Source organism: Leiobunum rupestre, chromosome 11 (assembly GCF_980474605.1).
Source record: "Leiobunum rupestre chromosome 11, qqLeiRupe1.1.hap1, whole genome shotgun sequence".
In the NCBI taxonomy this organism is placed as follows: domain Eukaryota; kingdom Metazoa; phylum Arthropoda; class Arachnida; order Opiliones; family Sclerosomatidae; genus Leiobunum; species Leiobunum rupestre.
The window spans coordinates 48,873,991-48,890,572 of NC_143394.1; the positions used below are offsets into that span (position 1 = coordinate 48,873,991).

At 36.3% G+C, this 16,582-nt stretch overlaps 1 protein-coding gene across 1 annotated transcript in view; it reads right to left on the reverse strand.

Moving 5' to 3' along the window:
- Positions 1-16,582, reverse strand: part of LOC149923121 (uncharacterized) — a 39,896-nt gene that overhangs the window by 19,566 nt on the left and 3,748 nt on the right. Inside the window, exons 3-4 of the mRNA XM_090162354.1 lie at positions 14,703-15,159; positions 3,198-3,421 (exon numbers count right to left, since the gene is read on the reverse strand). Of these exons, the coding sequence (XP_090018480.1) occupies positions 3,198-3,421; positions 14,703-15,159 (681 nt within the window). The remainder of the gene's footprint in view (positions 1-3,197; positions 3,422-14,702; positions 15,160-16,582) is intronic.

The window sequence follows — 16,582 nt, forward strand, 5'->3', positions numbered from 1 at the left end:
AGCCTAAGTTTCGTGAATCGGGTCATCCTAATTTTGACTTTGAGAACCCTGTTCTTGTATATTTTGCCGCATACCCTCGAAGAAGTTTCGCGACCGCTAGTGCCAATTTGGGTTGCAGTAAAAACCGAGTTTAGAAAATTTAACGCAAATAAAGATACCATTCATACAGAAGGACTGATTAATGCGGTGAACGACGATCCTCAATAGACGCCAAAAGAAATTATTCGCTCCAAAATAAAAACCGTCAAAAGGAAGGGTTTTTAAATTAAAAACGCGTGAATCTCGATGATATCGCCCATTTTTTCGTCGCACGTGTAATTATTTATTCTGATAATAAAATAGAATCACGTGGGCTTAGCAATATTTATCTGCATTTGTCTTAGCCAATAAGATTATCCCTTCCGAGCAAGCACGCGCCAATTTACACAATGAACCGATGAAGATTTTCAAATCAATTTCTTTTAAGATCTATAGATCTTAAAAGAAATTGATTTGAAAAAATTCAACGGTTATATTGTGTAAATTGGCGCGTGCTTGCTCGGAAGGGATAATCTTATTGGCTAAGACAAATGCGGATAAATATTGCTTAGCCCACGTGATTCTATTTTATTATCAGAATAAATAATTACACGTGCGACGAAAAAATGGGCGATATCATCGAGATTTACGCGTTTTTAATTTAAAAACTCTTCCTTTTGACGGTTTTTATTTTGGAGCGAATAATTTCTTTTAGCGTCTATTTACGCGCCATGTTCTCTTTTTTTTCTTTTTTGCTAGGCTAATACCCAAGGCACCACCTTAGGCCTAAGTCATCAAGCGACTTTTGAAGCCATTAATTCAGGTGGCCGGGTTACAATGCGTAGGAGGGTGGGGACAAGCCCTGCATGCCACGCGTTCTTTTTCTAGAGATGGACCTTTCAACCATCAAAATAATCACTTATGGCAGGACGAAAACCCTCCCTGAGGATTCAAACCTCTTCACCACGTTCAGTTCCAGCGCTGAAATGTTTGGGTTGGACTTTAAGAAAATCGTTTGATTGATCTAGTGTTCCCGCCTCAAAATCTCAACGGCCAGAACTATTGGCGATATTTAAAGAACGAACTTGCAGATGCAATCGACGACCTTGCTTTGACCCGCAAGGTCTCCCGATCTGACACCGCTAGACTTTTTTCTGTGGGGATTTATCAAAGAAAGGGTTTACGCAACTCCTATTGAAACTAGAGCTTGTCAAGAAGTAAGACTAGAAATGAGCGCGCATTTTATGATATGATTGTCCGAGCTCAAAATTGCGTTGTAGCCCATGGTGGTATAATTGAACCCACTTGGTAAACAATTATTTAGCGTGTTTGAAAAAAAATATTGTATTTAATAAAATCCGAATACTGAACGTGCAAACTATTCCGCGTGTGTGGCATTTGCATTTTATTACAACTAGTAGATTTATTCCTTAATTGGAGGTTTCCGTCGATTCCCATGATACGCCAATGAGTGCGTATCTTTGCTATATCTTCCCAGGATCAAACAAATTTATTCTGGCTCGCCCAACATGTCAATTTTTCAAGTCGCTCTTTTCAGTGAAAAATAGGTCTTTTTCCATCAAACGAAAGATATTCGTGGGTTTCAGATGATGTTCTACAAATTATCATGTGACAAAATTGATGTAGCACCTGGTGGAGAAAAAATAATTTTTAAAAGAGAGTGAATTGTTTTTCAGAAAACTATGAAATTTCACCATCAATTTCAAATTTGTAGGGTTAAGTAGTTTTCGTAAAAAATCATTTGTCCGAACAAAACAAAACACCCTCTATACTTCAAGTAATTTATAACAGATATATAATTTATCTTTTATAAATCACCAGAAGTATCTTTTATAAATCACCAGAAGTATCTTTTATAAATCACCAGAAGTATCTTTTATAAATCACCAGAATTATCTTTTATAAATCACCAGAATTATCTTTTATAAATTACCAGAAGTATCTTTTATAAATCACCAGAATTATCTTTTATAAATCACCAGAATTATCTTTTATAAATTACCAGAAGTATCTTTTATAAATTACCAGAAGTATCTTTTATAAATTACCAGAAGTATCTTTTATAAATAACCAGAAGTATCTTTTATAAATCACCAGAATTATCTTTTATAAATTACCAGAAGTATCTTTTATAAATCACCAGAAGTATCTTTTATAAATCACCAGAAGTATCTTTTATAAATCACCAGAATTATCTTTTATAAATTACCAGAAGTATCTTTTATTAATCACCAGAATTATCTTTTATAAATTACCAGAAGTATCTTTTATAAATCATCAGAAGTATCTTTTATAAATCACCAGAATTATCTTTTATAAATTACCAGAAGTATCTAATATATATATGTCTTATAAATTACCAGAATTATATAGTATAAGATATATATTATATATTTCTGGTAATTTATATGATATATATTATATATTTCTGGTAATTTATGAGATATATATTATATATTTCTGGTAATTTATATGATATATATATTATATATTTATGATAATTTATAAGATATATATTATATATTTCTGGTAATTTATATGATATATATTATATATTTCTGGTAATTTATGAGATATATATTATATATTTCTGGTAATTTATATGATATATATTATATATTTATGATAATTTATAAGATATATATTATATATTTCTGGTAATTTATATGATATATATTATATATTTCTGGTAATTTATGAGATATATATTATATATTTCTGGTGATATATATTATATATTTCTGGTAGTTTATAAGATATATATTATATATTTCTGGTAGTTTATAAGATATATTATATACTTCTGGTAGTTTATAAGATATATATTATATATTTCTGGTAGTTTATAAGATATATTATATACTTCTGGTAGTTTATAAGATATATATTATATATTTCTGGTAGTTTATAAGATATATATTATATATTTTGAATCGGGCATTCGAACAGAAGTGGTTATAGTGACGCTGTACAATTGGCCCTAACTCTAAAGCCGCGTCCACACAATTGCTTGAGACCAGTTTCCATTGCTAGTTTCTCTCAACGTCATCGGTGAAAAGTGGCATTCAAACCGACTTAAATTGGGTTTTAAGCTTGAGGGCGACCGTGGCTTTAGAGTGATAATGTCTATGTATAAATGAAGGTGAGAATTAACTGACCTATTCGTGTCCGATGGTTTTGAGGGTCGTGATCTGGTAGATTTGGCTTGTTGGCGAAAGGGGTGTCGTAAAGGCAGCCGGCGGCTTGAGGAGGAGCCCGTGGTGGATGATGATGGTGATCTTGCAGGCCCGCGCACTCTCCTCCCGCCGAATTAGTGGGGCTGGGCGTGGCCGATGGAGTGATGCAAGGGCCGACTTGGCACGAAGGACCACTCTCGGGGTTCCTAATTACCAAAAATCGAGTTCAGAGATGTAAGAATTTAACGAGATTGATAGGGTACTAAATATGCCCCATAAAAGAATGTCTTACGAGTATTATCGGAAATTGATAATAATCCCCTTCGGGTATAAGTATCTAACTCCTCTCTTCGCGTATGTGAAAAACGCGTTACCTAATAACCATTATCAGCTAATCAGCTAAGATAATACCATAAGTAATATAAGTATGCCAATTAACGAGATCTACAACCATAGTTATTGCGTAATCAAGATGTTTTCTCAGCGCAGAGCCCTCTAGTGTCTAAAATATGCGAGACTTCCGTTAAGATGAAATACCTGGTTTCCGATAGATAGGCGGAATATTAGGCTAAAATGATAAAAATTAAAAAAGTTTTTTCGGCGCCACCAGCTCATGTTTTTTTTATCACGCGTGATTCGCACGCTGGCTTCAAAACAGAGCCAAAGCCCCTCGCGACTCCAGAACGTGCTCCCCGATATTAGGCTTAAATTTTTATCATAAAGTAGTCATCCAAAATGGTAAGTCGCGACTCCTAGTCACAGTCTGTCAGAATTTATAGCCCGGTGTATCTAGTAACAGAGACCACACCACCGGAGGCCTATCATCATAGTGCCAAATCACAGCTTGAAGAGAGTATCAGTGCCGAAAAAAGGTTCAGTTAGAAAATTCGGGGATCTTAAACATCATTTTGCGCGTGCAAATACGCCGCCATGTTAGGGTATAAAAGCGGGTAAATAAGTCTGCTATACCTCACAATGTAAAGGTACTGTCACGCGCAAAAACGAACTTTTCAAATCGGTCAATTAGCATTAAAGCAATAGGAAGTGTCATACTTATTATTATTATGTTACTTATGCTAATACCCAAGAAACCAAACACAGGGCTGCAACACGTCAGGGAAATCAGGGAATTTAAAAATGGGCCTAAAACGTCAGGGAATTCAGGGAATTTAAAAATGGGCCTAAAACGTCAGGGAATTCAGGGAATTTAAAAATGGGCCTAAAACGTCAGGGAATTCAGGGAATTTAAAAATGGGCCTAAAACGTCAGGGAATTCAGGGAATTTAAAAATGGGCCTAAAACGTCAGGGAATTCAGGGAATTTAAAAATGGGCCTAAAACGTCAGGGAATTCAGGGAATTTAAAAATGGGCCTAAAACGTCAGGGAATTCAGGGAATTTAAAAATGGGCCTAAAACGTCAGGGAATTCAGGGAATTTAAAAATGGGCCTAAAACGTCAGGGAATTCAGGGAATTTAAAAATGGGCCTAAAACGTCAGGGAATTCATGGAATTTAAAAATGGGCCTAAAACGTCAGGGAATTCAGGGAATTCAGGGAATTTAAAAATGGGCCTAAAACGTCAGGGAATTCAGGGAATTTAAAAATGGGCCTAAAACGTCAGGGAATTAAGGGAATTTAAAAATGGGCCTAAAACGTCAGGGAATTAAGGGAATTTAAAAATAGGCCTAAAACGTCAGGAAATTCAGGGAACTTAAAAATGGGCCTTAAACGTCAGGGAATTCAGGGAATTTAAAAATGGGCCTAAAACGTCAGGGAATTCAGGGAATTTAAAAATTGGCCTAAAACGTCAGGGAATTCAGGGAATTTAAAAATGGGCCTAAAACGTCAGGGAATTTAGGGAATTTAAAAATGGGCCTAAAACGTCAGGGAATTCAGGGAATTTAAAAATGGGCCTAAAACGTCAGGGAATTCAATTAAATCTTGACACTTTTTTAAGGTAATTTTACTCTAGAACTATGGCAAATTCTGTTACTATTATTTAAATCCTTGAAAGGTTTTTTAACGTTGAAATAACTTTTGTACTGAAATATAAGTTGATTAAATTTATTAACTTCTGATAAATGTAAAAGTTAAAAACTGACTAATTTTGGCCTTAAAAAGTCAGGAAAAATTATTTAAAATGGTGAGGGAAAACAGGGAATAGTCAGGGAATTGGAACCTGATAATATTGTGGCAACCCCGAAATAGGCCTAAGTCAACTAGTGACTTGTGAAGTCAATTACCGTGTTCAATTGCGTGAGAGGGTGGTGGCAAGACCTTCATGTCATCAAGATTTTATGGTAATGAATCCGAAGAACTCGAGAGAAAACATCTCTAACCGCAGCAGGGAGATAACTTACAAACTCAACGTGGAAGGAGTTGTTCCGAGGCTAAAGTGGTCATCCAGGATTTTATTTCGAGAGGGGGGGTTCTAACGTTCGACCCCCTTTGAGAACTTATACTAACTTAGGATTTCCACCCCCTCCCCTTGATCAGTAATGTACCCCCCTCTTGATCCTTAAATACGCCCTTAATTTCTGTTTATGGCTAAGACTAAAGAAAGCACTTCACCTTAATCCTTACGGGCTAAGAAAAATGTCGACTTTGATACTTCCACCCCATGAAGGTTTATCATAAACTTATGGTATTAACTATAAAACTATTATGTATGGATTTCTTCCCTGGGATAAACGCGCTCTACATCCGTTAAATTAATTTGTGAATTAAATTATTCAACATACCACCTCTGTTTAAACTTTATTTATACTTTTCAGGATGTTTAAGAAATAATTATTGTTTTTTTTTCTCTGCCGGCTGGTATTATACGTTTGGAAACCCGCTCAGGAAAATTTCACTTCGAAAATTACATAAAGGTGTTTTTGTCTAGGCGGCGTTATACCATATCCAACGAATAAACCAATTAAACAATTATTCATATCAAATCTTTTTTATGGCTATAGAACCACTTTGATCCTCTACAGAACTCTGAAAGATTTCATAGAGTATATTTAGAAAAATGTCGAAAGGGACAAAGGGTATAGCCAAGCGATTTTCATCCCAAGTGCGTGAACCTTACGTTTTTTCTGGACTAAACGTTTGACCTTGGACGAATAATTACTGGACCCGAAACCAAATGGCACGCTTGTTGCTTTTACGGCAGCGCCGCTGGTAGCGCCGTTGTGTCAAGTATTGAAAAGATTTCTATCCAAATAATAAACACGTGCCCAATATTAACAGACGACGTTAGGCCTAGCGTTCTTAGCTCGTCACTGTCGTCAAAGCTTACACCTTTATTTCCATTTTGACTAGGTATTTCTAAATTTATAATCTATTTAAACCTTCACACAAACTATATATGCAAAAACATTAAATTAATTAAATCATTAACCTCTCATTTTTATTCCAATACAATTATTACTGAATAATATAAACCCTTATTAAAATTTCAAAAGCCTCACTTCTATTAAAAACAGCGGAGCAGACGACGGAATGCGGGTCATCTGACATTTTTAAGCACGTGTTTTGTATTTTTATAGAAATATTTCGCGATTCTCTCGATAGGAGCGCTGACGGGCGATGCAAATTGTGGAACAGAGGATTTTGCTTAGGTTTCGAGTCCAGTAATTATTCGTCCAAGGTTCCTGGAAGCCGAAATTCGATGGCTAAGTTGGAAGGGTTTCGGAGATGGGAACCGGAAGTTGAAGCTGGCAGTCGACAGGATGTAGATAGATAGCGAATAGCAGTGACGACCACCTTAGGCCATCGAGATAAATCTAGCTGAGACATTTCCAAACCAATACAGCTACAACTCGTCTAATAATAATCAGCTAGGCTAATACCCAAGGCACCACCTTAGGCCTAAGTCATCAAGAGACTTTTAAAGCCATTAATTCAGGTGGCCGGGTTGCAATACGTTACGTAGGAGGGTGGTGGCAAGTCCTTCACGCCACGCGACCCAACAAGAATTATTACCGTTGGCCACAATTACTACAAACTGGCTGTGAAAGCCGTAAAAATGGACTGTTTACTTTCAAAACGTTTTAAAAATGAATAAATGATTTTTAGAATGAAATTTGTTTTAATTTAAGAACACATTCAATAGAACACTTTAAGGGCATTTTAAGATCATTTAACCTGATCTTAAATTGTGGAATTTAAGAGCATGTATCATTTATGGTTCATATTAAGCACATACTAAGATCATACATTGTAGATCACTTAAGCACTTTAAGAACATTTTTTTTATTAATTTTTAAGATCATTTGAAGTTTTGAACATAACTAGATTACTTGTAGAGCGTATTAAGAATGTTTCCAAAATGATCTTACAACGTATATGCTCTCCAAAAGTTGGGAAGCATGAAAAATATTGGTGCGAGTTTTAAGGGGGGGAAATATTTTTCCTTTAGCTAGAAGATTGAATAATGGAACCACAAAATGACGATTGGCAATTTCCCAAAAACGACGCTGTTATCCAACGCATTTTCCCAACAAATTACCCAGAATTGGAACAGTGTCGTGACTAGGATAATGCATCTAACGCGGTGAATTGGAGCCCAGTTGGCGGAGTGCAACGTTCGACTCGCAACAAGAGGAGCCGGGTTCGATCCCAGCTTGTGGCACTGGGTGAAAACTCGGAACCACTCCTTCCGCGTTGAGTTTGCAAGTTCTTTCCCCACTGGTTAAAGGGGTTTTCCCTCGAATTATTCGGTTTCCCCTTCCATAAAAACTTGTTGAGGTTAAGTCTAGAGGTCGGGGACGGAAAAAAATGTAAACAAAGAAATTTACCGGTTAATATTTCGGAAAATGATTAAAAAACATGTATTTTTCGTAAAATTTGAGCTTTTTATCGAAAAAAACGTCGTTTTTCCGATTAATTTTACAAATTTATCAAACAATTTATCGGATAATACAGAAATATAAATTACTTGATCAAAACGTTTTACGAATAATTTTGAGAGCCTTATCTATTGAATAAAAGTTAACCATCCCCGACCTCTAAGGTTAACGGTAATAGTTAGTGTAGGGAGCTGTTGGCTCGCGTGGCATGAAGAGCTTGCCACCACCCGTATAGGAGGCATTGTAACCCGGTCACCCGAATTAAGGCTTTAAAAGTCGCTGGATGACTTAGGCCTAAAGTGGTTCATCGGCTCAGGTCGAAGAAAGAAATAATTCGGGAATTGGTTACGTCCCAAAACAATATTACAGAATATATCGAAAATGTTTAGGATAAATAGGCGTATGATATTTCCAATTCCAGCAAAATCCAATCATAATATCAAAGCATATTATAATTCTTTTTTCCCTAAACATAATATTTTTCAGGAAAAAAAAGAATATACGTATTTATAAATTGCATTTTTGCACCCCCCTCTTTGTAATATTAAAATGAAATAGCTTAAGGGGAGGAGGAGCACGGGGCTCGAGGAGGGTAGGGGTACGGAAGGATGGCTATTTTACGTCAAAGATGATGGCCGAAACCCGATCCGAGAGAGCCTGTTGTTTCTCCCCCGGGGAAGGCTTTCCTGCCGCGCCGCCGGGCCGGGCTTAAGTAGCCGCTTTCTCGATAACAGGGAATCCGATCGGCTGGACGCGGACGCCCGGCCGGCTGCCCGCCGTGCCTCCCTCCGGCCGTCGCCGCCGAGAAACGCTCCGACCTTGCGCGGGTCAGGTACGGCCGATACCTCCGCCTCATATTACTACTTTTACAAGCCAGATATACGGTTTCACTCGAGCCCAGCCTAGCTTCGCATTTTCGTTTAAAAAAATATTGCCAAGACGACACGAGGACTCTTTTCATTATGACGTTAGCGGCTTTTTCTGCTGCCCCCTCCCCGCCTTCCCCCGCGACCACCGTTCTCTCTATCCCTCAAGTGGTCATCTTATACTCCTATGATTTATGGACGGGAATAAAAAATGGAAATTGATGCTTTACGTCGTCTTTGGCCGAGATTGCTCGTATAGATCAAAGGTCCCCTCGCATTTAAATACACGGGCCATTCATAATCACTGACCAGACATCCGCATTTTATTTAGCGAATAATCGTGACTTTTAACTAAATTGTTTTATCCTTGTGGGCCAATTATGCCTACATTGTGTAGTTCTGAAAGTCCACTACGGCTCTAGAATACCTAAATATCCATCTTTTATCGGGTCCGTAAAGTTCCCTATTTTTATCAGGTCACTAAAGTTTCCAATATTTTTCACCAGGTCACTAAAGTTCCCAATATTTTTCACCAGGTCACTAAAGTTCACCTATTTTTCATCGGGTCACAAAAGTTTACCTATTTTTCATCGGGTCACTAAAGTTCCACTATTTTTCATCGGGTCACAAAAGTTCCTCTATTTTCCATCGGTTCACTAACGTTAATGTTTTTATCAGTTCACTAAAGTTCCCCTATTTTCATCGGATCACTAACGTTCCCCTATTTTTAACAGATCACTAACGTTAATTGTTTTATCAGCTCACTAACGTTAATTTTTTTATCAGCTCACTAACGTTAATTTTTTTATCAGCTCACTAACGTTAATTTTTTTATCAGCTCACTAACGTTAATTTTTTTATCAGTTCACTAAAGTTCCCCTATTTTTATCAGGTCAATAACGATAATGTTTTTATCAACTCAACAGTCTCCCTAGTCATGTCATTAAAGTTCCCAATTTTCATCAGGTCACTCAAGTTCCCAATTTCCATCAGGTCACTCAAGTTCCCTATTTTGAAAAAGACTATTTTCAAAAAGGTAGTTCCAATTTTCATCAGGTCACTTAAGTTCCCTATTTTGAAAAAGGTCGGAACAACCTTTTTGAAAATAGGGAACTTAAGTGACCAGATGAAAATTGGAAACTACCTTTTTGAAATAGTTCCAATTTTCAAAAAGTAAGTTCCAATTTTCAAAAAGTAGTTCCAATTTTCAAAAAGGTAGTTCCAATTTTCAAAAAGGTAGTTCCAAATTTCAAAAAGGTAGGTACAATTTTTAAAACGGTAGTTACAATTTTAAAATTTCTTGTTCCTTTTTAAAAATTTTTATTAATATTTTCAAACATGATTCCTATATTCAAAAATATGATTCCTACATTTAAAAATATGGTTCCTATAATCAAAAACATGGTTCCTATAATCAAAAACATGGTTCCTATATTCAAAAACATGGTTCCTATATTCAAAAACATGGTTCCTATATTCAAAAACTTGGTTCCTATATTCAAAAACTTGGTTCCTATATTCAAAAACTTGATTATTATAAAGAAATAGATCCTATTGTGAAAAAAAATGGTTTGTATTCCCAAAATGTGGTTCTCATTCCCCAAAAAATAGGGTTATTATTTCCCCAAAATGCGGTTCCTATTACAAAAATAAGGTTCCGATTACTCCCTAAATAAGCTTCGTATTTCCCAAAAGTACGGTTTTTATTTCTCGAAATCCGGTTCCTATTTCCCCAAAATAAGGATTCCTATTCCATAAAAGTACGGTTCATATTTCCGGAAATATGGTTCTTATTTTCACAAAATTCGGTTCAAATTTCCTCAAAAGAAGGGTTCATATTCCATAAAAGTACGGTTTATATTTCCGGAAATAAGGTTCTTATTTCCACAAAATTCGGTTGCTATTTCCCCAAAAGAAGCTAGGGTTCCTATTCCATAAAAGAACGGTTCCTATTCCATAAAAGTACGGTTCCTATTCCCCCAAAAATAAGGTTCATATTTCACCAAAATTAAGTTCATATTTCCCCAAAATTAAGTTCATATTTCCCCAAAATTAAGTTCATATTTCCCCAAAAATAAGGTCATATTTCCGCCAAAATAAGGTTCATATTAAAAAAATAAGGTTTTTATTTCTCGAAATCCGGTTCCTATTACCCCAAAAGAAAGGTTCCTATTACCCCAAAAGAAAGGTTCCTATTCCATACACGTAGGTTAATATTTCCGGAAATAAGGTTAATATTTCCCAAAAATAAGGTTCATATTTCCATAAAAATAAGGTTCTTATTTCCCCAAAAATTAGGTTCCTATTACCCTAAAAGAAAGATTCATATTCCATAAAAGTACAGTTCCCGAAATAAGGTTCTATTTTCTCCCAAATGCGGTTCCTATTTTCCCAAAAATAAGGTTCATATTTCCCCAAAAATAAGGTTCATATTTCCCCAAAAATAAGGTTCATATTTCCCCAAAAATAAGGTTCTTATTTCCCCAAAAATTAGTTTCTTATTTCCCCAAAAATTAGGTTCATATTACCCTAAAAGAAAGGTTCCTATAATCCTATTCTATAACAGTACGGTTCCCGAAATAAGGTTCTATTTTCTCTAAAATTCGGTTCCTATTTTCCCAAAAATAAGGTTCATATATCCCCAAAATGCGGTTCCTATTTTTCCAAAAAAAGGTTCATATTTCCCCAAAAATAAGGTTCATATTTCCCCAAAAATAAGGTTACTATTTCCCCAAAAATAAGGTTCATATTTCTACAAAAATAAGGTTAATATTTCCCCAAAAATAAGGTTTATATTTCCCCAAAAATAAGGTTTATATTTCCCCAAAAATAAGGTTCCTATTTTCCCATAAAGAAGGTTCGTATTTCCCCAAAAATAAGATTCATATTTCCCCAAAAATAACGTCATATTTCCCGAAAAATGCGGTTCCTATTTTCCCAAAAATAAGGTTCATATTTCTCCAAAATGCGTTTCATATTTTCTCCAAAATGCGTTTCCTATTTTCTTCAAAATAAGATTCATATTTCCCCAAAAATAAGGTTCATATTTCCCCAAAAATAACGTCATATTTCCCGAAAAATGCGGTTCCTATTTTCCCAAAAATAAGGTTCATATTTCTCCAAAATGCGTTTCATATTTTCTCCAAAATGCGTTTCCTATTTTCTCCAAAATAAGATTCATATTTCCCCAAAAATAAGGTTCATATTTCCCCAAAAATAACGTCATATTTCCCGAAAAATGCGGTTCCTATTTTCCCAAAAATAAGGTTCATATTTCTCCAAAATGCGTTTCCTATTTTCTCCAAAATGCGTTTCCTATTTTCTCCAAAATGCGTTTCCTATTTTCTCCAAAATAAGGTTCCTATTTTCCCAAAAATAAGGTTCATATTTCCCCAAAATGCGTTTCCTATTTTCCCAAAAATAAGGTTCATATTTCCCCAAAATGCGTTTCCTATTTTCACAAAAATAAGGTTCATATATCCCCAAAATTCGGTTCCTATTTTTCCAAAAAAGGTTCCTATTTCCCCAAAATGCGGTTCATGTTTCCGCAAAATGCGGTTCTTATCTCCCCAAAAATAAGATTCATATTTCCCCAAAAATAAGGTCATATTTCCCGAAAAATAAGATTCATATTTCCCCAAAAATAAGGTTCATATTTCCCCAAAAATAAGGTTCATATTTCCCCAAAAATAAGGTTTATATTTCCCCAAAAATAAGGTTTATATTTCCCCAAAAATAAGGTCATATTTCCCGAAAAATAAAGTTCATATTTCCCCAAAAATAAGGTTTATATTTCCCCAAAAATAAGGTTCATATTACAAATATAAGGTTTTTATTTCTCGAAATCCGGTTCCTATTAGGCCAAAAAATAAGGTTCCTTTTTTCCCTAAATAAGGGTTCCTATTTCCCCAAAATGCGGTTCCTATTTCCCCAAAATTATGGTTCCTATTTCTCCCTAAATAAGGTTCTTATTTTCTTCAAAATGCTTTTCCTATTTCCCGAAATAAGGTTCTTATTTTCTCCAAAATGCGGTTCCTATTTTCCCAAAAATAAGGTTCCTATTTCCAGAAAATCCGGTTCCTATTTTCCCAAAAATAAGGTTCCCATTCCCACAAAAATAAGGTTCCCATTCCCCCAAAAATAAGGTTCCTATTTCCCCAAAATCCGGTTCCTATTTTCCCAAAAATAAGGTTCCCATTCCCACAAAAATAAGGTTCCTATTTCCCCAAAATCCGGTTCCTATTTTCCCCAAAATGCGGTTCCTATTTTCCCAAAAATAAGGTTCCCATTCCCCCAAAAATAAGGTTCCCATTCCCCCATAAATAAGGTTCCTATTTCCCCAAAATCCGGTTCCTATTTACCCAAAAATAAGGTTCCCATTCCCACAAAAATAAGGTTCCTATTTCCCCAAAATCCGGTTCCTATTTTCCCAAAAATAAGGTTCCCATTCCCCCAAAAATAAGGTTCCCATTCCCCCAAAAATAAGGTTCCCATTCCCCCAAAAATAAGGTTCCCATTCCCACAAAAATAAGGTTCCTATTTCCCCAAAATCCGGTTCCTATTTTCCCAAAAATAAGGTTCCCATTCCCCCAAAAATAAGGTTCCCATTCCCACAAAAATAAGGTTCCTATTTCCCCAAAATCCGGTTCCTATTTTCCCAAAAATAAGGTTCCCATTCCCCCAAAAATAAGGTTCCCATTCCCCCAAAAATAAGGTTCCCATTCCCACAAAAATAAGGTTCCTATTTCCCCAAAATCCGGTTCCTATTTTCCCAAAAATAAGGTTCCCATTAACCCAAAAATAAGGTTCCCATTCCCCCAAAAATAAGGTTCCCATTCCCCCAAAAATAAGGTTCCCATTCCCACAAAAATAAGGTTCCTATTTCCCCAAAATCCGGTTCCTATTTTCCCAAAAATAAGGTTCCCATTCCCCCAAAAATAAGGTTCCCATTCCCACAAAAATAAGGTTCCTATTTCCCCAAAATCCGGTTCCTATTTTCCCAAAAATAAGGTTCCCATTCCCCCAAAAATAAGGTTCCCATTCCCCCAAAAATAAGGTTCCTATTTCCCCAAAAATACGATTCCTTTCCCGAATTATATGGTTCCTATTTGCCGCATTTTTTCGTTGTTTAATACCTAATTATTTTCCAGATTTTAGTTGGGAATTAAATGGTTTTTTAAATTACGCAATACTACAAATGGTGATATGAATGCGATTGAAGATACGAAAACGCCTTTAACGCGATTTAATACAATTTGAATCGAGGAGCGGGGGGACATTATTTGGGTGGATTTGATACGCGCTGGTACTAGAAGGGGGGGGGGAGGCGAAAGTGGTAAAAAGAGACGGTGTCAAATCGATACGGGGGGGGGAGGGGGTGTGGGAACGAAAGTAGTCCAAGTTGTTGTGTTTGGAACAAATTTGATCAGCTCGCAGAGCTAACAAAATTTTGTCGAGTGCCCTTCTCGTCAATGGAAGCGAGAGTGAGAGAAGCTGTTAAGGTGTCGTTCAATTTGCATCTGAATGAGAGGAGATTTTTTGGCGGCACAATGATCGCTCGAGCGACAGAGATGCGAAAACTTTCCAGCTCCGCGCGATAGGGGGCGCCTCTTACGAGCCTCCCTTCCCCGCCGACGCCTTTCAATTAGGATACCAGTTTACTTTGCGATCCTTTTTGCTAATTAGATTCGGAAATCCGACTAGAGAAAAATCGGACAGCCCCCCTCCGGACCAGAACTGTTTTGTCAAAGTCCAAAAGGACAAATAAAATCTGAAGAAACTCACCAATTCCTCCACCTTCTGGTTTCATTGTCGCCGGCGAAATTGCCACCCAGAGGTTGAATCTCGTTGAAAGGTCGGTAACTCTGGCCGTCCTGGTGGATAGGTCGGGGGGCACTTTTCGGCGTGGTCAAGTCGGGATGGTCGTCGCCGTAGCAGTCGCTCCGTTCGACGTCGTTGGTCGGTTCGAGCTGATGTTGGTCAGCGGGTCCTCTTTTGAATTCGTCTTCGCAGAATTTGGCGGAAATTCGGCAGTCCACGGGTAAGGAACTGGTCTGAAGGTGGTACCTCTCGTAGGTGGTGAAACATTCGCGGCGCGCCGGAGAGGCGTTGAGAGCCGGCGCTTCCAAGCAATTCACCTCGCCTGAGATGTTCGCCGACGGTGAGACGTTTCGATAGCGGCTCGCGCAATACGAACACGACGGCGAAAAACGGGTCCTACATTCGTAATGGCTGGGGTAGCCTGACAAAAATAATACATAGATTATATGGTACAAAAGTTAAAGTATTTCTTCCAATATATACCTAAAGTACCGCGTGTGTTTATTGCAGTGAAGATACAAATTAAAAAGATAATATTTTGTTGAAAACAATATTTAGCACAGTATCGTGTTTCACAATAAATTAATCTCCTAATCCAAAATTAAGAATATCAAAATTCAACTTTGATTGAAAAGTTAAATCCAAAATGTGTTATATTTGATTAATTCAAATTTGATCAAAATTATTTGATCCGAACAGAATTGGATTCAAACTGTGTGTACCTTGATTTCAGTTATATGCAAATTTTAAAATTGGAGCAATACGTTATCGAAGGGATAGTAATAATACTAGAAGTAAATGAACCGAAGTTATCAGATTGATATATTTCCAAATAGGATTTTACTACCTGATTAGAAAGCAGATACGTGAATACCCACAATTCCTCGGTGCCATATGTCGCGGATAAAGTATTTAGCTTTCCATTATTTCAAAAATTAGATTAATTTACTTCTGTAGAATAATTAATTTAGGTAGATATTTCTGACAATATTCACTTAAGAGAGGAATTTCGAATTTCATCGCTGTTTCCAACATTCGAGTAGTGTTTTTAACCCATTAACAATGTTGGACTACAGCTCCGTTTTTCAAAACTCGCAAAGTTAAAATAACATGAAATAGCCTAAACAAAAAACGTTTAGGTCTTTATGTTTATTTGTATGTCAGATAAACAAATACATAAGGGTGTAATGATTCACGTGACCTTAACAATGAATTTCTACAAACCACAAAAACCGATTCTAGATTGCAGCGAAAGCTCTTGATTTTTCTAAGCAAATTAAATCCTAGAGTTACGAACTGTTAGACGTTAAAAATGAATTTCTACAAACTATAAAAACGATTCTAGATTGCACCGAAAACACTTGATTTTTCTATGCAATTTAAATCTTACTATTCAGAACTTTGTTACATCCACAATGCCAAAAACCAGGGCCTAGAAAGCGAAGGGCAACACCCCTTCAAAATATCTAAAGGCAAATAATGTAATTGCAACTCCAACCTTTTGGCCGGCTCAAAGCTTAAAGGTATTAAAACCATAATATAAAAATGAACCCCATAAGAGAAAACTGTTTTTAAATTTAACCTTAAATCATCAAAAATCTAAAAAAAAATAAGTTTATAATGCGTGCATTCATAATTTAAAACCGATTAAATGACTTAAATCGATTTTGATGGAATTGCCTGTACTCGTAAATCCGATATTTCTAATAAACGTAACAATATTCTAAAAACTTGTATAGGGGAACGGTAATAGTTAGTGTAGCAATTGGCTCGCGTGACATGAAGGGCTTGCCACTACCCTAATACGTATTGTAACCCGGCCACCTGTTTAGGGCATTAAAAGT